This window comes from Rhinatrema bivittatum, chromosome 9 (genome assembly GCF_901001135.1).
Source record: "Rhinatrema bivittatum chromosome 9, aRhiBiv1.1, whole genome shotgun sequence".
Taxonomy (NCBI): domain Eukaryota; kingdom Metazoa; phylum Chordata; class Amphibia; order Gymnophiona; family Rhinatrematidae; genus Rhinatrema; species Rhinatrema bivittatum.
The window spans coordinates 266,145,222-266,169,412 of NC_042623.1; the positions used below are offsets into that span (position 1 = coordinate 266,145,222).

The window sequence follows — 24,191 nt, forward strand, 5'->3', positions numbered from 1 at the left end:
TTCTCTGAAATGTTCCCTGTTCCACGCGCAGGTCACCAGAGGCAGGCAGAGCTCCGGAGTCTCAATGCGTGGATGAGATGATGGTGAAAGGGAGAAGGATTCAGCTTTGTAAGAAAATGGGGAACCTTTTGGAGAAGGGGGGGTGGGGGAGTCTTTTCCAAAGGGATAGGCTCCACCTTTCCAAGGTGGAACCAGGCTGCTGGCACTAATGTTTAAAAAGGAGAGAGAGCAGCTTTTAAACTAGAACAAAGGGCAATGCCAACAATCACTTAGCAGTGCTTGGTTCGGAGGGAGGTATTTTCGAAGGATACTAATGAAGCATTAGAGTTAGGGTATCCCAACAGAGAAATTTCAATAATAAGAAAAGTAGTCCATGTGCCTATAAGTAAAGAATCACCTGAACTAAAAGATTCCAAATTATCCCTGACAACTGAAAAGCAGAATATTAATACAAACAAAAAAAAAACCCACTTTGAAATGTTTGTAGGCTAATGCCAGAAGTCTGAGAAGTAAGATGGGAGACTGTATAGCAGTGAATGATGACAGACTTCACTGGCATCTCACAGTCATGGCGGAAGGAGGAAAACCAATGGGATAGTGAAATATCACGGTACAAATTATATAGCAATGATAGAGAGGAGCAACTGGGTGGCAGGGTGGCGCTTTATGTCTGGGATGTCAGAGTCCAACAGGATAAAGATCCTGCATGAGACTAAATGCACAATCGAATCCCTTTGGGCCGATATAGTAAAGTCTGCGGGAGAGCGGGCAAACGCCCGCTCTCCCGGCTCGCGCACCGACCACTTGCCGGTGCGCGCGATTCAGTATTTAAATTAGGTCCGGCGGTAGATCCGGGTAAAAGGAGGCGCTAGGGACACTAGCGCGTCCCTAGCGCCTCCTTTTTGACAGGAGCGGCGGCTGTCAGCGGGTTTGACAGCCAACGCAAATTCTACAAAACGCGGCCGCAAGAGTCTTAACTGGCAAAAGTAAAAGGGATCACATTACCGAAACACTGGCTGAACTACACTGGCTTCCCATCGAACAAAGAATACAATACAAAACGCTGTGCACCATACATAAGTTAATACATAACGAACATGCAGACTGGTTAAATACAGCCCTACGTGTACACATCCCTAACAGAAACCTAAGATCAGCAAACAAAGCACTACTAACCATTCCATCAGTAAAAACTGCAAGACTTACACAGGTGCGAGAGAGAGCACTATCACTGGCAGGACCCATACTATGGAACTCCATGCCCCTAGACTTAAGACTACAAAGAGACAGCAAAACCTTTAGAAAAGGTTTAAAAACCTGGCTCTTTAAACAAGCTTTTCAGAAAGAGAAGGGAGAATAGAAACCAGGGACAGGCAAAGCACATTCAATATAACATCAACCCACACTGTATTCACCAAGTGTGTAGTCTTTAAAGAACAACTCACGATTTTAAAGTAAATCTATAATAATAGCCGAGATAGAGACATGGACATGATTAGTTACATTTAAACATTATTGATCACTAACTATGTTACCGAACCTTATGGCACTCTTGTAATTGTGCGAGTCACAGTATCATTAATTTTATGTGCCTTGATGTAAACCGTTGTGACGGTATCTTCCAAACGACGGTATAGAAAAGATTATAAATAAATAAATAAATAAATAAATAAATAAAATAAAATAAAATAAAATTTTGCCGGCTTTGGTTCTCGAGCCCGCTGACAGCCACGGGCTCAGAAACCGGATGCCGGCAAAATTGAGCGTCCGGTTTTTGGCCCGTCAGCTGCGGGCCGAATTCAATTTTTTTTTTTTTTTACTTTTTTTACTCTTCAGGACCTCCGACTTAATATCGCTATTAAGTCGGAGGGTGCACAGAAAAGCAGTTTTTACTGCTTTTCTGTGCACTTTCCCGGTGCCGGAAGATCTGTCGGCTTGGCTGCACATTTTACTTTCTGTATCCCTCGCGCATACCTAATAGGGCCCTCAACATGCATTTGCATGTTGAGGGCCCTATTAGGTGCTGCGGATTGGACGTGCATTTTCCTCCCCTTACTGAATAAGGGGTAAGGGAAAATGCGTGTCCAATAACAGGTTAACAGTGCGCTCTGTCGGAGTGCACTGTACTGTATCAGCCTGCTTGTGTGTTGGGGAAGAGTATAGTGATAGGAGTATACTACCATCCACCTGGCCAAAATGATGAGACAAACAGTGAAATGCTAAGAGAAATTAGGGAAGCTAATCAAATTGGTAGTGCAGTAATAATGGGAGATTTCAATTACCGTAAATAATCAGGGAAACCATAAATACAAATATTATCAATAGCCTAAGTGAAGGTGTCAGCAAGCCTGACGTTGTGTATCCTTATAAGGAAACCAACCGGTCTTCTAATCATTCACCTTCACTGTCAAAAATGTTGAAATTTTATTTGTCAAAAAATGCTTTTTTTTTTTTTTTTTTATCATTTTTGTATTTTCCTGAGAAGAAGACAATTGAGATGCTGTGTCCATTTTGAAGCGGCAAACACTCTTATTTGAATTGTCGTCATATGCCCCTGAGGAAGCTTCACTGTGAAACACCGGCTGGTAGGGCTATGATTATTACCAAGCTAAAGAGATTGCTGCCTAAATACTTTGTCTCAAAGGATTGGAGTTGAAAATAAATGAACATTATTTATAAAAAATACAAAAATGATAAAAAAGAATTTTTTGATAAATCTTACAACAGAGTATTCCATTCCAATTCTTCATTTAATCCTGATGGGGATTGTGTCCTCAACGTAAAAATCCAGTAAGCTTCCCTTAGATTTAACAAGTGTTTGCGGTCACCGCAAACACTTGTTAAACTATGGAGAATTGTTAATACCGGCGTTTATGGAGTATTGAGCATTATTGAAAAAAAACGGGCAAATTGTTGATAAAACATTTATGAAAAGTCCCAGACCAGAATGCGTTGAATGGGGTTTGATAAAATTATATGAACTTTCATCCGCTGTTCATTGAAGAAGTGAAAACCTGATTTGTGGTGAATGACAGTGCAGGATACACAAAAAAAGAACTATCAGTTAAAAGTTTATTGGTGACACTCTTTTTCGGCGTTCATTCAAAGTTGTGCTGGGACTTGTTGAATAACAACCCTTTAGGGGGTAAAACATTCATAATTTAATCAGAAGAAAAACACTTTTTGAAGTTGATCACGCAAAAAAATAGAAAAATGTTCACAGGCTGGAGGAGGTCGGTTCATGATTAAAAACATTACACATTGCTGGATGCGATGTTATAAAGTTGTATGAAACCTTCCTCTTCTTTCCCAACAACTTTCTTTTGCCCACTAGTATGGTGGACATCATATTATATTGAGTTTATTTGAATTGATTTAGAGAATTTTTTCTCATCACTATAAAATACAATACAAATTTGGAAATTCATATTGAGGTGACATCGTTCTTTTGATATTGATAATTTATATCCCTCAGGAAACATTGTGCTTTTTTGTTTTTGGTTTCTCACATTGAATACAGCACATTTGATTGTGAAAAATGGAAGCGTGGAAAAATATTTTCAGCTTCTCTGAAGCACAGGTGGCCGACATTAAAGCTTTACCATCGCTTCTCTCAGATTCAGAATCCATTATTACCTCCTCTTGGGATGAATTGATCCATTTAGGTAAGAAACACATCAGAATAGAACTCCATGGAACAACATTAATTGAATATATAAAACAGCAAATCATCCCCAGAGGATTGCGTATACAAAAAGAGCCAACACTTTTTACCGGTGACAGAGAATTCATGCTTACTTGGATGGCGATTCTTAATAAGTGTTCGCTTGATTTGATGCTCTTGATTGTAAAACAGGTGAACAAAATGTGGAGAGTTAGCTAAATCCATTGAAGAGCAAATGGAATTAGTGAAAAAAGATTTGGAAGTATCACAATTTGAAGAAAAACTACAAGAACATACTCAGATGCTTGAACAATTCAAGCAAAATATTAAGGAGACAAAAATTAGTAAGCTTAACCGTGACCATACAGATTATCGCATGGACAGAGTATATAACTGGTGGGGGAGTAAGGCACGACCACAACGAAAAGTTCGTTTTAACTTTTCTTCTGATGAATCATCGAGTGGGTCAGACGATCTAGAGAGTTCAGATGGTACTCAAAAAACACAGGCTGAAACCCCTTTTCCCAAACGCAATGCAAAATCAGGCTCCATACACCACAAGGGCAAAACACAAGCACACGATCGAGAAGAAACATCGCATCCAGCTCGGAACACCAGAACACAACAACAAAAGAAGAATCCGCCGTAGTCAATTCGTCCTCTGTTATGTTAACTTCGCATCAAATTGAAGTTTTAGATCTTGGGTTATCATTTGTACCTACTGCGGTACATATACCATTTGATGCAAGAATATCTATACAACGATTTATCCGAAAATTAAACTTAAAATTGTTCTTCTCTAAAAATTCTATATCTTCTACACATGACATGTCTTTGGTATCAAATCCATCTAAATGGAATCCACCGGGACCGGTGGACCCCATTATTAAAACCTTTCATCAGTTAATCATTCGTGACCTTAGTTTATACGAAGAGAATCATCCTAAGTGGAGATACAATTTATCTCAAGTATTAAGAACTGCCTTGAAAACTTTATCTCAAGTTGATGATGTAATCATAAAGCCCGCCGATAAGGGCGGTGCTATTGTACTACAAGATAAAAAGAATTACAATACAGCAATGTATCAACATTTGAATGATTTGAAATATTATTGTACATTACAAAATGATCCTACAACAGGTTTAAGCCAGCAAATAACATCTTTAGTTGAATCAACTATGGGTCTAACGGATAAAGAGCGAAATTTTCTCAAGGTTTCTAATCCTAGGATTCCTGTAATATATTCGCTTCCAAAAATTCATAAGGATATGCTGAATCCGCCATTGAGATAGATAGTATCCTTAAATGGAGCTGTACTTGAGGCGCCAGCGATTTTTCTTGATCGCATTTTACAACCATATGTAAAGGATATGTTGTCATATACTAAAGATACCATTCATTTTTTACAACAGATTGACCAAATGATTTTGGAACCATCGGTGACATATTGGCTCACTACCATGGACGTGACAGCATTATATACCAATATCCCTCAGGATGAGGCGTTGGAAGTGATATATAAAATTGTGACTAACCATCGTACAACTCAGAGAATATCCACTTCATTTATCATGCAATTGGCAGAATTGATTCTCAAAAAGAATTATTTTTTGTTTGAATCAACTTTGTATTTACAAATCCATGGGATACCGATGGGTTCTCCATTGGCTCCCACTACTGCCAATTTATACATGGCAAAGTTCGAGAACGATTTCATTTACACTTCTGAATGGTGGCCAGACATTGTCATGTGGAGTCGGTACATCGACGATATTTTTTTTATCTGGAAGGGGTCGGAAGAACGTTTGAAGTTATTTTGTGATTGGATTAACACACAGAATTCTAATTTGCAGTTTACCGCCCAATGGTCTAAAAATCACACGACATTTTTGGATGTTTCAATAACACGAGAGAAAACATCATTAAAAACTACTGTATACCGAAAAGCATCAGATCGCAATAACTTGCTTAGGTTTCACAGTCATCACGCTCACTCATTTAAATGTGGACTACCTATCAGTCAATTCTTTCGGATACGCAGAATTTGTTCTACCTTGGCTGAATTTGAAACAAGCGAATCTTTTGAAGGAAAGGTTTTTGGCTCGTGGTTATCCTCTAAAGATTGTGAAAAGAGCATATAAGAGAGCCAAATATTCCGATAGACAATCTTTGTTGGAATATAGACCAAAGAAAGAGGAACCGAATTTAGTGTGTGTTTTAAAACAAACAACAGCATTTCAGGCGATCGCTAAATCGATTAGAACTCACTGGCATATTTTGGGGATCCACGATATATTTCAAGAACCACCTCTGATCGTGACGTCCAGGGGCAACAATATTAAAGACCATTTGGTACATGCTCAGTCGATTAAACCTTTGAGCCTTGATAGCACTGGTCACTTTAAATGTAAACATTGTAGCCATTGTGACACATGTATAGAGGGACAAGAATGGCAAGATCCAGTGTCAGGTTATAAGATCAAAAGAAGAACTGTGACCAATTGTAATTCCAGCTATGTGGTATATGCTTTAATCTGTAGTTGCCCTAAAACATATATCGGAAGAACAACTCGTAACATGAAAATCAGATTAAATGAGCATAAATCTCGGGTACAAATGCAAGTGTTGTCTGCGCCGATAGTCGCTCATTGTATAAAGCACAATCATTTATTTTCTCAAATAAAATGGACCATCATTGATCAAGTAATCATTTCGCCCCGTGGCGGTGACCGCAAACACTTGTTAAATCTAAGGGAAGCTTACTGGATTTTTAAGTTGAGGACGCAATCCCCATCGGGATTAAATGAAGAATTGGAATGGAATACTCTGTTGTAAGACTGGGCTCTTCTGTAGTATCGACGTGATTACGTCGTGATAGAGATCATGATTGATTGGCTGAGTTTGAAGAAGCTTGGCGCGAATATAAAGAGAGACGCTACCTGTGTTTCATCATTCAACAATGGCGACCATGGATTTGGCGAGTAGAAATTGGTGAAAACGCCGTGAAGTTCTCAGACAGAGTATTGAAAAAGACAGTCCCCCTGATGAAGAATCTACGATTCGAAACGAGGCCTTGTCGGGACAGGGACATGGAATCAAAAGTTTGATCGTGTACAGATGAGTAATGGGGTTGTGCCCCTTATAAGATCTTATAGATTCAGTACCGGCGTTTATGGAGAATTGTTAATACCGGCGTTTATGGAGTATTGAGCATTATTGAAAAAAAACGGGCAAATTGTTGATAAAACATTTATGAAAAGTCCCAGACCAGAATGCGTTGAATGGGGTTTGATAAAATTATATGAACTTTCATCCGCTGTTCATTGAAGAAGTGAAAACCTGATTTGTGGTGAATGACAGTGCAGGATACACAAAAAAAGAACTATCAGTTAAAAGTTTATTGGTGACACTCTTTTTCGGCGTTCATTCGAAGTTGTGCTGGGACTTGTTGAATAACAACCCTTTAGGGGGTAAAACATTCATAATTTAATCAGAAGAAAAACACTTTTTGAAGTTGATCACGCAAAAAAATAGAAAAATGTTCACGGGCTGGAGGAGGTCGGTTCATGATTAAAAACATTACACATTGCTGGATGCGATGTTATAAAGTTGTATGAAACCTTCCTCTTCTTTCCCAACAAGTTTCTTTTGCCCACTAGTATGGTGGACATCATATATTATATTGAGTTTATTTGAATTGATTTAGAGAATTTTTTCTCATCACTATAAAATACAATACAAATTTGGAAATTCATATTGAGGTGATATCGTGTTCTTTTGATATTGATCATTTATATCCCTCAGGAAACATTGTGCTTTTTTGTTTTTGGAAGAAAGTAGAGAGCATTTTTCAAAAGGAGTTGTGAAACCCCCTGAAGCAGATCATACACTGAAACATGGCCATGTCGGAGTTGGGAGCAATGTTAGCTTCCTAAAACTAAGCTAAGTAAAAATGGCTCTCAAAGATTTTCGAAATCTGTTTTGAGATGTGAACTGCCCCTAGGATGTATGAGATGTGACTTATTCTAAGGATCTTCACGGGTTGGGAATGCATTTTAAGCAAAATATGAAAATGTCCATAAGTTATGGACATAAAAAAAAAGATAAAAATAATAAAAGTGGACCAAAAGGTTATACAACTTATCAGTGGGTTTAAAGTTGTTCCCATGAAGGTCCTACAAAAATAGTTGATAAAATACAGCTGAGTTAACGTAATAAAACTATACTGAATAACACTGTGGTGGGGTTTTGTTCAAATTGATGGTGCAATCGTAGGATCCTTGTGGAGGAAGTATGTCTGCAGCTTCTTTGGAAAACACATCTTGAAAAGATGCATACTGAGGTGGAAACCCAGGCATCAATGGGGTAGTTGGCATGCAGAGTAAGGAGAGACCTCCATCAGACATTTACTTTGGCACTCTGGACCCCAGCATGAAAACTCCAGAGTAGCCCAAATGAATTGAGGCATATGCTGCTGCAGCCACAGTAGCCTCAGTACTATAGGGTGCATAGCCTTCTCTAGTACAAAGAAGGAGATAGTCTCTGGGTGAAGAGCACCGGTCAGTAAAGTCACTGGTTTGGTAAACTGAGTTACTTCGCCCGGTAAAGGCTCCCCATGGATTGAAGATAGGAGTAGTGGAGTTGTCATGGTGGTAGTGGAAATCCGCAAGTGCTCCACTAATCTTTTCAAAATGAAGTTGCCTCCTGTCCCTGAATCCACTAGAGAAGAGTCTGGTATTCTAAAGGTCCGCAGATTAAGGATACAGGAAGAGAGAGTGGAGGAGAGAGTGCAGTTAGACCTAAGTAGAGTCCTCCCGCAGGACTTAGGTCTGTCAGTTTCCCGGACATATAGGGTATGTTTGTACAGCATGGCCAGCTTGGCCACAATACATGCATAGTCCCAACCTCTTCCGTGTTCTTCTTTCTTTTGACGTCAGGTGACTGCGGACTAATTGCATTGGTCCTTCTTCGGCAGCAACTGGACCCGCGGAAACAGGCCTGGGAGAAGACTTAACTCGAGTCTCACCCTGAAGGACTCTTTTGGGGGGCTTAGCTTTGTGAACCTTGTCATGAAGACGGCCATCAATCCTGGTTGCCAACTTCACCCGCTCAGCCAAGGTCTGAGGCATCTCACAAGCTGCCAGCTTGTCTTTCAAATGAGAATTCAGTCTTTCAAAGAAAAGGGTCTTCAGGCATTTAGGGTCCCAATGTAATTTATACGCAAGTGTCTTGAATTCAATGGCGAAGACTGATAACGGTTTATTACCTTGCTTCAAGTGAACCAACGAAGATCGTGCAATGGTGTGCCAGGTACGGACATCAAGAGCTGATCTGAACAGTTTCAGAAACCCAGAAAGATCATGTAGGATAGGGTCATCGCGCTCCCACAGCGAAGAGGCCCAAGCCAACACTCTTCCGTCCAGATATAAGATGTAGGTGGTCTTGGCATATGCTGTGGGGAAATGATTAGGTTGCAGAGAAAAGTGATTGCAACATTGGTTGATAAATCCTCTACATCTCCACACTTCCCCTAGAAGCGAGCTGGAGCAGATAGAGGTACAATTGTCTTGACCGTCACTTCAGGCGGTGTAACTTCTTTACTGTGGTGGTAAATGAATTCATCTGTGCGTGCAGATGATTAAATGGAGCAGTCAAACTCTCCAGCAAGTCCTGTTGTTCAGAGATTCACTGGGCCTGGCCTGGAATGGTCTGCAATGTGGTGAGCTGAGCGGAATCCATGCAATTAGCAATAGATTGATTTAAGTGGAAATCCGTTACCACCTTAGGAAGGAATTTAGGGTGAGTGCGGAGAACCTTGTGTGTGGTGAGGAGGTCACAAGGGCCTGTAACTCACTTACCCTACGAGCAGATGTGATGGCTACTAGGAAAATTACTTTCCATGTAAGATATCCGAGTTTGCAGGAGTGGAGGGGCTCAAATGGAGGGCGCATGAGTTGTGCAAGAACTACATTGAGGTCCCATGCCACGACCGGTGGTCGTAGAGGAGGCTTAAGCTGTAGTAAGCCTCTCATGAAGCAACCCACAAGGGGTTGAGCTATTATCAGGGCATCCCCTATTCCTTGATGGTACGCAGAGATGGCACGGAGGTGTACTCGTATAGAGGAGTTCTGGAGACCAGCTACCGAGAGGTGCCAGAGATAGTCTAAGAGTTTTGGTGTGGGGCAAGAAAAGGGATCAAAGCTGTTCTGCGAGCGCCACAAGGTAAACCTCTTCCACTTCCACGTGGAAGGCTTTCGTGAAGCTATGAGGACATGAGAGACACTACTAGAAAGATTGAGGGGCTGTAGCATCAACCTTTCAACATCCAGGCCGTCAGAGACAGGGTCTGGAGGTTCGGGTGACATAATTTGCCGTGATTCTGTGTTATGAGGTTGGAGCACCGTGCCCAGGCGAAGGGGTTCCTGGACAGATAGGTCGAGAAGTATTGGAAACCAGACTTGGCGTGGCCAATACCGGTAGATATAGTATACTTGGATTTTCAGAAGGCGTTTGACAAAGTTCCTCATGAGAGGCTTCTAGGAAAAGTAAAAAGTCATGGGATAGGTGGCGATGTCCTTTCATGGATTGCAAACTGGCTAAAAGACAGGAAACAGAGAGTAGGATTAAATGGGCAATTTTCTCAGTGGAAGGGAAGGGGAAGGGAGTGGACAGTGGAGTGCCTCAGGGATCTGTATTGGGACCCTTACTGTTCAATATATTTATAAATGATCTGGAAAGAAATACGACAAGTGAGATAATCAAATTTGCAGATGACACAAAATTGTTCAGAGTAGTTAAATCACAAGCAGATTGTGATAAATTGCAGGAAGACCTTGTGAGACTGGAAAATTGGGCATCCAAATGGCAGATGAAATTTAATGTGGATAAGTGCAAGGTGATGCATATAGGGAAAAATAACCCATGCTATAATTACACAATGTTGGGTTCCATATTAGGTGCTACAACCCAAGAAAGAGATCTAGGTGTCATAGTGGATAACACATTGAAATAGTCAGTGCAGTGTGCTGCGGCAGTCAAAAAAGCAAACAGAATGTTGGGAATTATTAGAAAAGGAATGGTGAATAAAACGGAAAATGTCATAATGCCTCTGTATCGCTCCATGGTGAGACCGCACCTTGAATACTGTGTACAATTCTGGTCGCCGCATCTCAAAAAAGATATAATTGCGATGGAGAAGGTACAGAGAAGGGCTACCAAAATGATAAGGGGAATGGAACAACACCCCTATGAGGAAAGACTAAAGAGGTTAGGACTTTTCAGCTTGGAGAAGAGACGACTGAAGGGGGATATGATAGAGGTGTTTAAAATCATGAGAGGTCTAGAACGGGTAGATGTGAATCGGTTACTCTTTCGGATAGTAGAAAGACTAGGGGGCACTCCATGAAGTTAGCATGGGGCACATTTAAAACTAATCGGAGAAAGTTCTTTTTTACTCAACGCACAATTAAACTCTGGAATTTGTTGCCGGAGAATGTGGTTAGAGCAGTTAGTATAGCTGTTTTTAAAAAAGGATTGGATAAGTTCTTGGAGGAGAAGTCCATTACTTGCTATTAAGTTCACTTAGAGAATAGCCACTGCCATTAGCAATGGTTACATGGAATAGACTTAGTTTTTGGGTACTTGCCAGGTTCTTATGGCCTGGATTGGCCACTGTTGGAAACAGGATGCTGGGCTTGATGGACCCTTGGTCTGACCCAGTATGGCATTTTCTTATGTTCTTATGTTCTTATCATTGAGCCTCAGTCCTGTTGTAACTTCACGAGAGTCTTGCTTATTAGCGGAATCGGAGGTACGCATATAGCAGACCTGTGTTCCAGGGGCAGGAGAAGGCATCCATGGTTGGTGCTCTTCGGTCCCTGTGCAGGGAGCAGAAGTGTTTCACTTTGCAGTTCTGATAGGATGCAAAGAAGTCAATATTCAGCTGACCCTACCAGTGGGAGATTCTGCTCACAACAGAGGGATCCAGGGACCACTCGTGGGGCTGGAAACTGGCTAAGGAGGTCCGCTACTGCATTCTATGTGCCTGCCAGGTAAGTGACTCGCAGTAGTATTGAGTGTGACAGGGTCCAGGCCCAAATCTGCGCCGCCTCTTGGCAGAGCAAGTAAGAGCCTGTGCCCCCCTGTTTGTTCAGGTACCATATTGCAACTTGGTTGCCTGTTTGAATTAAGACTACCTTGTTTGAGAGGCAGTCCATGAATGCATAAATGGCGTACCGCATCGCTCGAAGCTCTAGGAAGTTGATCTGATAAGTTGCTTCGGCTTTTGTCCAAATCCCTTGGGTTTGAAGGCCTTCGACATGGGCTCCCCAACCTAGGTTGAAGGCGTCTGTGGTTAAGGTCAGCTGAGGAGCTGGTTGCTGGAAGGGAAGACCTGTTGTAAGTTGGCCGTGTGAGTCCACCAGGCAAAGGACAGACGAAGCTGGCTCATTATGGGGACAAGGGACGAAAGCGGCTGAGTGGCTTGGTGCCACTGAGATTTTAGAGTCCCTTGTGTCACCCTCATGGCTAGGCATGCCATTGGGGTGACGTGGACTGTTGACGCCATATGGCAGAGCAATGTGAGGAATTGGCGAGCCGAGGCTGTTTGTCGACAGTGGATAGAGCTGGTGAGGTTGGACAGTGTGGTTGCGCGGCCGCCAGGTAAGAACCCCCTGGCCACTGTGGTGTCCAGGTCTGCTCCTGTAAAGGAGAGATGGTGAGATGGTGTCGAGTGGGATTTCGGGTAGTTGATCAGAAGCCCCAAGGAATGCAGCCGACATATGGTGAGACTGAGGAAGTCGAGGGCTCCTTGCCTGGACTGGCTTTTTATGAGCCAGTCGTCTACATATGGAAAGACCTGGATGCCTTTGCGGTGTAACTGTGCAGCCACGACTGCCAGGTACTTTGTGAACACTCGGGGTGCCTAAGCTAAGCCGAATGGCAGTACCTTGTATTGATAGTGCCCGTGACCTACCACAAATCGCAGGTATTTGCGATGAGGAGGGAAGATTGCAATATGGGCGTATGCGTCCTGAAGGTCCAGAGACCAGAGCCAATTCCCTTGTTGTAGCAGAGGGAGCATGGTGCCCAGGGACACCATTCTGAACCGTTCCTTGTGAAGAAATGTGTTTAAGGCACAGAGATCCAGAATAGGTTAGAGGCTGCCGGTCTTTTTTGGGATTATGAAATACCTGGAGTAGAACCCCCTCCCCTGTTGAGTCGAGGGAACCGGTTCTACGGCCCTGGCTGACAGAAGGGTCGAGAGCTGTGACTCGAGAAGTCCTGTGTGATAGTCCCAGCTCCAGGATGGAATGGGCGAGGAGGTCCGGGGGTACAGTTGAAAAATTTAGACGGTAACCATGGGTTATGATGGATAGTACCCACAGGTCAGTGGTAATTGGGTGCCAATTGGTTGCAAAGTGGCAGAGGCGGCCTTCCACTGGTGAACTGGGTTATGGGATCAAGGGGGGATGGCTGCTGCTCTCTGGAAAGGAGTCAAAATCCAGTCACAGGACCAGCTTGTGGAGCTGGTTGTGCTCTAGGTGTCTTCGCTTGCCATGCATGTCCTCTCTGAGGGGCCGGAGCTGGTCGAACATGGGACGTGGGAGGATATCTGCATGGTCTCTAGAATTGCTTTCCTGGTGTCCCTGTGGGCTGCGGAGGGCATATCTGGGGTGACAGTTGACACAAGGTCTTGTGATGGTCCTTTAACTGGGCCACTGCATCTTGGATCTTATCCCCAAACAGGTTTTCTCCTGAACAGGAGAGATATGCAAGCTTGTCTTGCTTCTCCAGGCATAGGACTGAGGCCTTAAGCCAGGCCCAGCGCCTAGCACTAATGCCCGCTGCGGAGACTCTGGATGCTGTTTCAAAGCATCCAGAGTCTCCTCGTGTTTACCTGCTTCCTATCCTTTTTGCAGGAAGGAGTTCAAGGTCTCTTGATGTTGCTGTGGTAAGATCTCTGTGAATTCCTGGACTTGTTTCCAGAGATTCCTGTTATATTGGGTCATGTATAATTGATACGCTGCTATTCACGCTATCAACATGGACGCTTGAAAGACTCTGCGCCCCAATGCATCCAATGCCTTTTGTTCCTTTCCAGGAGGAGCAGAGGAGTGTGGATGGGATCTTTTAGCTTTCTTTTGGGCCAATTCCACCACTATTGAATGGTGGGGCAATTGGCTTTTTTGAAATCCTGGGGTTTGTTGGACCAGATAAGTAGCATCTGTCTTCCGGTTTACTGGAGATACAGTACCTGGATGGTCCCACAGGCGGTGCAATAGGTCAATCAGAACTTCATGCACTGGTATCACCATTACCTCTTTTGGAGCATCTACAAATTGTAAGACCTCCAACATTTTGTGGCGAGCGTCCTCCTCAATTATCAGTGGAAATGGTATGGTTTCAGACATCTGTTTGACAAAGCTGGCAAAAGAGAGGTCTTCTGGGGGAGAATGATGTCTTTCTTCTGGGGGTGAAAGCTCTGAGAACAATTCATCGGAAGCTTGTGAGGAATGTCCAAGGATGTCTCCTCCCATGGATCATAGGGAGTTTCTTCCTCTCCTGCTGGGATTCCTGAGGGAGGAAGGATGCCAGAGCCTAGAGGGCGAGAAGGCATCAATGGATGTCGAGGTGGCATCGATGGATGCGGCATCAGCATCGAAGGAGGCGGTGCTGGCATCAAGGGTACCGAGGAGGATGAGGTGTGCTTAGGCACCGACAGACCCAATGGCCCCAGGCCGGAAGTCTCCTCCTCCTCAGAGGAACCCAGTATGGGAATCGGAATCTATGGAGGCCTCGATGGTCGACTCTGTGCCAGCGTGTCTGATTGCATGGGCTGAGTCGGCAAGGCCCCGAGGAGCGGTGCGAACATCGAGGGCACCGGTTCCGGTATGGGAGCCAGCGCCCGTGGCGACTGGAAGCCCCGAAGGGCATTCAGCACTGCCTGTTGGACCAGTCTGTCCAACTCCTCCCTGAAGGCTGGTGTAGACAACACTGCACCTGGGGTAGGAGGCAGGCTAGGCATCACTGGAGGCTCCACAGGAGTCTGTGGAGGCTCTGTACCCAGCACCGATATCGGTGGGGAACACCTCGGGGTCCCAGGTCCAGTGGAGGATGGGGGGGTTCCTCTCCCCGGGCCCTCTTCGCAGACGGCTCGGTGGAAGTCGAACCTGCTGCGGTATCGGTGTCGGCACCATGCGGGATCACACGTCAGTGCCGGTGCTTCCCTCAGTGCTCAGTCCAGTCCTTCTCTGGCACAGAGGATGATAACGCTGATGCCTTCGAAGGGGTCGTGACGGACGATCACCTGCTCCACGATGTTCCTAGAGGGGCATCTCCAAAGTGGATGGACCCTCTTCTGGTCGATGCCACTTGACCTGGAGTCGAAGCAGAACGTTTTGACGCAAACAAATGCTCCATCTTGTCCAGTCGAGCGTGCCAGCCTTTGGGGATCATTTGTGTGCAACTGGGGCATTGACGGATGTTGTGTGAGGGACCCAAACACAAAACACAAATACTGTGCGGGTCAGTTATGGACATGGTCCTCGGACACTCGGAGCATTTTCTAAATCTGGTTGCCATGTCGAAAAATATGGCGTGCAAGCAGTCTGTGACCGTTGGGCTCCGAGAGATATGCCACCGGGAATCGACCACAAACCACAGGAAAAACCACTTACCGAGCATCGGAAGGAACGGAGTGCGATGGGGGACCCTGGTAAGGGTGATATTCGGAAGATGAACTTCAAATTTTTCCATGAGGAATAGTGTGAGAAATTTCTCATAGAGCTCCTAAACCGCGAGGCAACTTGCTGCGCGGAAAAAAAAAAGAGACTGAAGGGGGACCGCATGTGGCCACAGGGTTAGTGGCATGCTGGGCATGTTCAGTGTGCTAGTCAAAGTTCTAGAAACTTTGACAAAAGTATTCCGTGACAGGGCTCCATCTGATGATGTCACCCACATGTGAGGACTACCATCCTGCTTGTCCTGGGAAAACTGGGACACATCTGTATAGCAGCTCAGATGAAGACAGGCTGAGGGGCTCATAAGGCAGCCTATGTGCAACTTCCACGCATGCTCAGTAAAGTTAATGAGCTCTGAGAGCTGGGTCTATGTCAACGCTTTAGATTACATCACCCACACCTAATGGCTAATTCATGCCTGCTCACTGATGGAGAAGGGGTATAGTGATAAGAGATAGAAGTTCCCTGAGATATCCTTTTCTTTTATAGGAAAGGTGCCCCAAAGTGGCAAGAGGCATAGTAACTAACCACAATTCACTAGGAATCCAAACAAAAGCAGGTCCAGATGTAAAGAGCATGCATTGTTTTCTAATAGAAGAAAAACAGGTTTGCTAGTTTTTATGATCCAGAAATAGTTGGATATCATAAAGTTGCACTTCAGTATGGAAAAGACTGGTAACATGATTTATTCCAGAACATATCAGAGAAGCCAGCACTTACCTCTCTGCATACAGCAGCAATCTGTGCCTCATCCATGCAGGTTTCTGTAACCACGTCTGTTAGAGACCCTCCTGCTAGGTATTCCATCACCACAAAAAGTTCATCCCCCACAAGAAAACTGAGATTAGAAAACAGAGGACATTTCAGACTACAGATCTCATCTGTGATCTAGTCCTGTAAAGTAATCTTAATATTAAAGAAATAAAATAGAGAAGTCACAATCTAGGACACATGCTAATGCCAGGCAAAATTAATTTAGATGCAGAAAGTATGCTTCCATAAGTAGAAATTCTGAAAAAATTAAAATCCTCCATCATAAAATCCGTAAATATTCATTTTAATCTCAGAACCTGAAATTGCATCTTGCAGGCTTATCAAGGTAGAAAATCCTTGATAGATCTGATCAAAAGAAAATAAGATTTTCTGGTCATGTACGTCAGAAACGCTGGTGGCAAATTAGTTAATCTAATATTGAAGTACATGACAGAAGACAAGAGAGAATAAAAGCAAAAAGCAGAGTGGGATAACATCATCAAAAAGGAGAAATTTAATCTTACCTGTTAATTTCCTTTCCTCGAATCCTCCTAGACCAGTCCAGATACCTGGTTTTACATCACCTACTAGCAAAATGGAGACACGGGAGAAACCTTTTTCAGTGACATCATTAGAAGATAGGATGGTGCAGTGTAGGCAAAAGCCAGTACCCTTATGTCAAAGCAATGGAAGTACAAAAAACTACCACTAAAATCTGTTAACTTTAAAAACTTCAAAACCCAAAGGAGAAAATCCTTCAAGATAAATCTCCCTTTCCAAATCTCAACTGGGAATAGAAGGGAAAAAGGAGCTAAAGTCAGTATTTGGGTTCTCCCCACAGGGAGCGAGTGAAATCTTTGACAAAACCTGAGACCTTAAACAAAAGGAGAATTGTACAAGAAATTGCTGCTACCCTTCAAGGAATTAAAAGCCAGCCCCTTATCTAAACCCTTCTGTAGAAAGGTAAAATAAGCCAAAATGTCACTCACCAAAGCAATAGCAACAAATCTTTATTGTGATCTTCAAACAAGCGCCAAAGCAGAACATAATATAAAAGAAGTGGAATTCCCACAGGACTTCAACAGGATGGAAAAACTGTGGTAAAGTGTCTTTTTCAAACAAAAATATTTCAAGGGCTAAGCCATAAGATAAAACTGAGATCAGCCCTTGAGGAAAAGGCTGCAAACACCAGTCAGATAGAGAAGAATGCCAGCCTGCAACCTCACCATCTACATACCAAAGCCTTCTTCACTAGCCAGGAGCCACCATTATGACTAACAGATGATCCTCTAGCCTTCTCAGGGTCCTGCCTATGAAAAGCCAGGGAGGAAAACAAAGAAGTTCATTCTTTGGCCATGGCTGTATCAGAACATTAATCCTGCTGGAGCCCCACTCATTCCAGCAGCTAAAAAACCTGTTTGCCTTGGAATTTCTGCAAGCTGTCATCAAATCCATGTAAAGAAGTCCCCACCAGTCTACTATCTTCTAAAAGGCTTCCCAGCTGTGGTCCCACTTTCTGGAGTCCAATGTATTTCTGCTGAAGATGGTGTGGACATTGTCCACTCCTGCAATGTGAACTGCAAGATTTGCAGGAGATTCTGTTCTGTCCACTGTATCAGCAGGCTAGCTGGCTTCTTGGGCTACCAATGGGCTCCGGGTTCCCTCTTGACAGTTTACATAAGCTACTGTTGAGGCATTGTCCAAAGGCACCCAAACTGCTGCTCACTTCACAAAAGGTAGAAAATGCATCTGGGCAAGCTTAATGGTCTTGGTTTCTAATCTGTTTATAGACAATGAGGCTAAGTTCTCTGACCAAAAACCGTGAGCTTCCTGACCATGGCAGTGGGTTCCCCAGCTCCCTAAGCTCACTTCTGATGTGATCACCATCTCAGTGGGCAGTTCTAGACTAATTCCCATTGAAAGGTTAAAGGGAACTACACCAAGACAGGTCAACTGAGGGAACCATCAAGACGAAAGTAAGGACTGGAGAGCTCGCATATGAGTCCTGGCCCAAGAGACCAAATTCAGGGTAGCCACTATAGATCCCAGGAGTTGAAGAAAGTTCTAAACCCTGCAGCTTCCTAAAACAGAAATAAATCCTGCACTTAAGTCAAAATCTTGGCAATCTTTTTCTGTATCAAGTAAACTCTGCTGCCTCTTGTATCAAATTGCTCTTCACAAAATTCACTACCCAGCCTAAGATTTCCATTCCTAAAATAGCTTGGCTCTTATTAGCCAAATGATCAGGAACAAACGAAGCAAGATACCCTCTTTGCACAGGAAGGCTACAAACCCCACCATCACTTTTGTGAAAGTCTGTGAGGCAGTGGTGAGGCTGAAGGGAAGGGCTCAAAACTAGAAATGTTTTCCTAAAATGCAAATGCAAAGAAATCACTAAAAACATGGCTATTCCAAAAAGCCTATCCAGCCAACAGTTAACTCCACTTCATCCCCAACAACCACAACCAAACAAGATCTCCAACCCCGCACATAACCTACAATGAGAACACTTAATAGTCAAATCAAACATTATCTGTTATATTGTCACGAAAATAAGCCGTTTTGTTTTTACAATGTTATATTTCTATCCTTTACAAAACTATACTTTGCTCTAGTTTTACAATGTCTCAATGTAAAGATAGTATGACCTGTAATCACACTCTCTCACTAGATATTATGTAAACCGACGTGATACTCTTGGGTGAATATCGGTATATAAAAACAAATAAATAAATATTACCCACAAAGTTCACGGACTCTCTTGTTAACCTGGTGCACTTAGGCACTGAGCCTTCCTGAGGAAGGCGGCCAGGATAAGCCCCATTGGACTATCATTCCATGGTTCCCTCCCCCACCAGGCCTGGTGTTAAAAAATAAAAATAATAATAAAAATTTCAGGAAAATAATCTCCTGGGGGGAGGGGGTAGGAGGTCCACTGGGTCCAAAAAGATCCACTGGGGGATAGGGGGTAGGAGGTCCACTGGGTCCAAGGAGGTCCACTGCAGTCCATTCCTTCCCAAGATTTCTTGGGAAGGAATGGACTGCAGGAAGAATCAAGAGGGCAGCTGCTCCTGCCACTGCACTGATCTCGGCTGCAGACAGGGGGAAGATCCAAACCCCCTGGCCCTGCTTGTTCCTCCAAGGCTTCTGCCGCCATCTTGCTGCTCGTGGGGGAACTGAAGGCCATTTTTGCCGACTCGCCAGACCAACTATTCAAACCGTCATATACAGGGCAAAATAGGAGCTGGCCATACTGAACATGCACTGGCTCTTGAAGCCCCCACAGTGGCAGCTCTGCTCAAACATCACCATGTATCTGCGGAGTCTACTGCAGCTCAATCCACAATATCAAGTCCAACTCCTTCAGAAGGCCAAAGAAATCCTCAACCTTGATCCCTTGGAGGGCCAAAGAAAGGTCTGAAGCCTATAAGACAGCCCCATTCAGGGGACGGGTCTAAAACACCACCCTCCACCTTGGACCATTAGAGCAGCGCTTCCCAACTGTGGGTTGCAACCCCAAATGGGGTCGCAGAATTCTGATATGGGGTCATGGCTGCCTTCCGATGTAAATAAAAAAAAAATAAAATAAAAAAAATCAACCTCCGATTTGAAAAAAACAAAACATGACAAACCCCAACTTCAGTGTCAGCAACAAGCCTACACATTCTAAGCCATATGCTGCATCTATCCTGGTTTCTGGTTGAAAAATAAAATTGACGTGTACGACTGGGATGATGACTGAGCGTCTCAGCAGCCTGCATTTTTTTCCCCAAAGTTTTGAGGTGGGATATATCTTTGGATTCAGATCCCTGTTCACCAACATGCTGAAGACCTAGTTTTGTCACCAATTTCATATGACTATCTTTGCAAAGGAACGTGCATTCCCAAGCTTAGCTGAACTGCAATTTCCTCAGTCAACTTTTAACTGCCAGCCTGAAGGCCTGAACTTACCAACAAGTGAAACTTAACTCCTCACTGAAAGTTTTCAGTGTCAGACAGGAGACGAGACTTCAAATATTCACAAAACCGTGTTGTAACTTCCAGGCCCATGTGACTCAGACAATGGTGAGTATACTGGATAATTACTTTAAAAAGAATATATATGTTTATGCTTATGCAAATTTCATTTGGTTACCATCTGGGGACATACAGTTTCAGCTGGTAAAATGGGTTAACACTGGAAAAACGTTTGGGAAGCACTGCATTAGAGCTTCCACCAGTCCACTGCCGCATGTCTGATGTCTTACTGTGGCTAATTTTCTCTCTCTTTCCACTTTTTTCGCCCTCAAATCAACTTGACTCAAAGCAGAAACTGAGGGTTGGGGGATGGCAGAGCAGTATGAAGGGAAGGACTCCCTCTCTTCAGAGGAAAAGGGCCTCTCTTGGACTAGCCGCTTCCCCTGGGCTCAGCCATGCCCCACAGGGATCCTGGGAGCTGGCTAATAGAGCACATTCAGCCAGGAATGGAAGCCTAGCTAAATGCCTGTGCAACTAGAGAAATAGCTAGCAAGTTATTGCCATAGGAGCAATACCTGCTCAACTTGGGAAATAGTCAAGACTATTACACTAGAGGCAGAACTAGAGACACACTCTACCAGGAAAAGCTGTAAGCTGATCCTGCTGCATCAAACCAGAACTGCTGCCGTCTGCTGGAAACAGATGCTTGTACTGCATCATCCTATTTAGTGGTGATGATGTCACTGAAAAAGCTGTGCCCTCTGTTTAATCTGCTGGTAGGCCGTGATAACCCAAGCCTACTACACTAATTCAAGCTGCATTAGTCCAGCAGGATAAGGAATGGTTAGGATCTTAAAATATGGGTGAATTAAAGAGGAAAACAGCCAAAGAAACTGGCACACCATAGTTGCCAACCCTTATGTCAAACATGGCATTTGATTATTTTTCTTTTTACAAACATTTGATAATCCTTTTTTTTTTTTGCCAGGAATGGTCTCAAAGCAGATTGCAACCTAAATCAAAAGGTAATATAATAATGAAAAGAGCTAATTATGAGCAATTTCGGTTTTCAAAGAGTCCAGGTTTAGAGGGAAATTTTTGATAAAGCAGAGTTGCTTACCTGTAACAGGTGTTCTCACAGGACAGCAGGATGTTAGTCCTCACATATGGGTGACATCATCAGGATGGAGTCCAATCACGGAACACTTCTATCAAAGTTTCTAGAAGTTTGACTGGCACATACTGGGCATGCCCAGCAATGCACTGACCCTGCATCCAGCAGGGGTCCCCCTTCAGTCTCGTCTTACAGTAAAAGAACATGCAAAAAATAAAATAAGAAAACGTAAACAAACCCAACTCCGCGGGGTGGCGGGTGGATTTCGTGAGGACTAACATCCTGCTGTCCTGTGAGAACACCTGTTACAGGTAAGCAACTCTGCTTTCTCACAGGACAAGCAGGATGGTAGTCCTCACATATGGGTGAATAGCGAGCTGAGGATGCCTGAGGAATGCACCAAATGCACCCAAAGACGTGCAACAGGCACAACAACAGGGGTGGAAATTTGGTTAGGAGGTCATCCTGAACGGGTCGGTGGAAGGATGTTGGGAAGTTAAACTGAAAACAGGCTGCGTAGAATAGACTGGCCAAAGATGGAATCCTGTCTGCCAGCTTTATCTAAGCAAGAATGGGCTGCGAAGGTGTGGAGAGAGCTCCAGGTAGCAGCCTTACAAATATCAGCAAGCGGCACTGATCGGAGGTGCACTACTGATGTCGCCATGGCCCTGACCAAGTGAGCTTTTACATAGGTCTTGTAGCGCAATGCCTGCTTGCTGGTAGCAAAAAGAGATGCATTCCACCAACCAGGAGGAGAGGGTCTGCTTTCTCACAGGATTTCCCAATTTGATGGTATCAAAAGAAACAAACAATTGAGTGGATTTCCTGTGGGCCGACATGCGGTCTAGATAGACAGCTAGAGCACGTTTGCAGTCCAAAGAATGCAGAGCCTGTTCTCCTGGATTCGAATGAGGCCTGGGAAAAAAGGTAGGTAGGATAATAGATTGGTTAATATGAAATTCCGACACTACCTTCAGCAAAAATTTAGGGTGAGTGCGGAGCACTACTCTGTCATGCAGAATTTTAGTGTAAGGTGGGTAGGTAACTAATGCCCGTAATTCACTAACTCTGCAAGCAGACGTGATCGCAAGAAGAAAAAGTACCTTCCAGGTGAGATAGCGGAGATCACAGGAGTGGAGAGGCTCAAACAGAGGTTTCATGAGCCGTCCCAAAACCACATTAAGATCCCAAGCAGGAGCAGGAGGGCACAGTGGAGGTTATAAATGGAGCAAGCCTCTCATGAAGCGTGATACTAAGGGTTGTGTTGAAATGGAGACATTTCATATACCCTTATGGTACGCAGACACTGCACTAACATGCACCCTGATAGAGGAAGTTTTTAGGCCTAACTCTCAGGTCAATACAGTAAAGTGTGGCCGCGGTTACCCTGCTCCTAACCCGCTTTCTACTCACTTTTCGGCCGCGTTAGTCCAAGGATACACTATCCCCTTTAACCCATCCTTACCGCCTCTTTAAATCAACTGGTAACCCCTTCCGCCTGCGGCATGTATATGAGATGTAAACGATAGAATTAGCTATTCCCTCCCATACAGTAACGCGCGCCCCGACTATCGCTATTTTACCCTGCCGTTTTGCCGCGCGTTTAACCTGCTAACTTACCACCTACCCTTACCCCTGCGTTAGAGGCAGGGGTAAGGGTAGGCGGCAAACTTTCCCCCAGCCCCCGCTCACCTGCCCTGGCCGCGACCATGGGTGCTGGTCTCCGGGGCAGCCCCAGTCCTCTCCCCTCCTCCCAAAGCAACGAAAGCGGAAAAAAGCGAAAGAAAAAAAAAGCGAAAAAGCGAAAAAAAGCGAAAAAAAAAAAGTAGCAACAAAGTGGACGGTTCTCCTACGCTCAGGATTGCCAGTCCTCTCTCCCCTCCTCCCGAAGCAAGGCGCGTAAAGCAGCCTTGCTTCGGGAGGAGGGGAGAGAGGACTGGCAGTGTAAAGCAACGAAGCGACTTACTCTTCTTGCAGCCCCCCTCCGGAGACGGACCGCGGCTCCCCTGCCTCCTGGAGGCAACTGCCGGCGAAGATGGATGCCTGCACGGGCGAAAGCGGCCCCTGTGCGTGCAATTGGGCCGCTCAAGGCGTGACGTCACAACGTCAAGACTTCCATACGGTTTTACAAACATTTATATTTTCAAACAGATTACTGCAATTCCCTATTACTAGGCTTACCCGCATGACTACTAAAACCACTACAATTACTACAAAGTGCGTCAGCCAGACTCTTACTAGGGACAAGGAAATTTGCCACATCACCTCCTTGCTGATCGCACTGCACTGGCTTCCTGTACAATCCAGAATTCACTATAAAGTATTATCTCTAATTTTTAATATCATCAACACGTCTAATAGGAGTGACTCTTCAACCTTACACCCTGCAGAGAGCCCTAAGATCACAAAACAAAGGACTTCTAAAGGTGCCCATGATAGGGAATACACACTAACACAAATAAGAGACAGAACGTTTTCCATAGCAGGTCCTAGACTATGGAACTCTCTTCCAGAGTCCTACACCAGATAGAGAAAAAGTTTCAAATGAGAACTAAAAACAAATGCATATGAACATAAAACTCCAATATGCTATAAGATAGCTGTTTGAACATTAGACTATGCTAACAGACTGAGTAATAATTGAGTGATGTATTCTGAACATAATATAATGTAACGAAAATCTTAGGTTATAATTCTACTTCAAAGCACCCCAATTAATGTGGATGTATCGACCCAGAATACGCATTTACTATTGAGATGAACTAGATTATGTTTAAAACAGACCTAGAAAATATATGTGCTAAAAATATACATGCTGTTATTTCGACCTAGAATATGAGCATTGAAACAGAATGGGAATGTTAACCCAGCAACCGAAAGCAGATATCGTTAACCGTTGTGATCTGATTTTGGAACAACGGTATATAAAACATCTAAATAAAATAAACATACCCGTCAATC

The 24,191-nt window shown here is 43.9% G+C and overlaps 1 protein-coding gene across 2 annotated transcripts in view; it reads right to left on the reverse strand.

Annotated features, from left to right (window-relative positions):
- PAK2 (p21 (RAC1) activated kinase 2) overlaps positions 1-24,191 on the reverse strand; it is a 233,987-nt gene that overhangs the window by 34,251 nt on the left and 175,545 nt on the right. For both annotated transcript variants that reach the window (XM_029615636.1, XM_029615638.1), the window contains one exon: positions 16,127-16,244. In XM_029615636.1, coding sequence (XP_029471496.1) covers positions 16,127-16,244 — 118 coding nt within the window. The remainder of the gene's footprint in view (positions 1-16,126; positions 16,245-24,191) is intronic.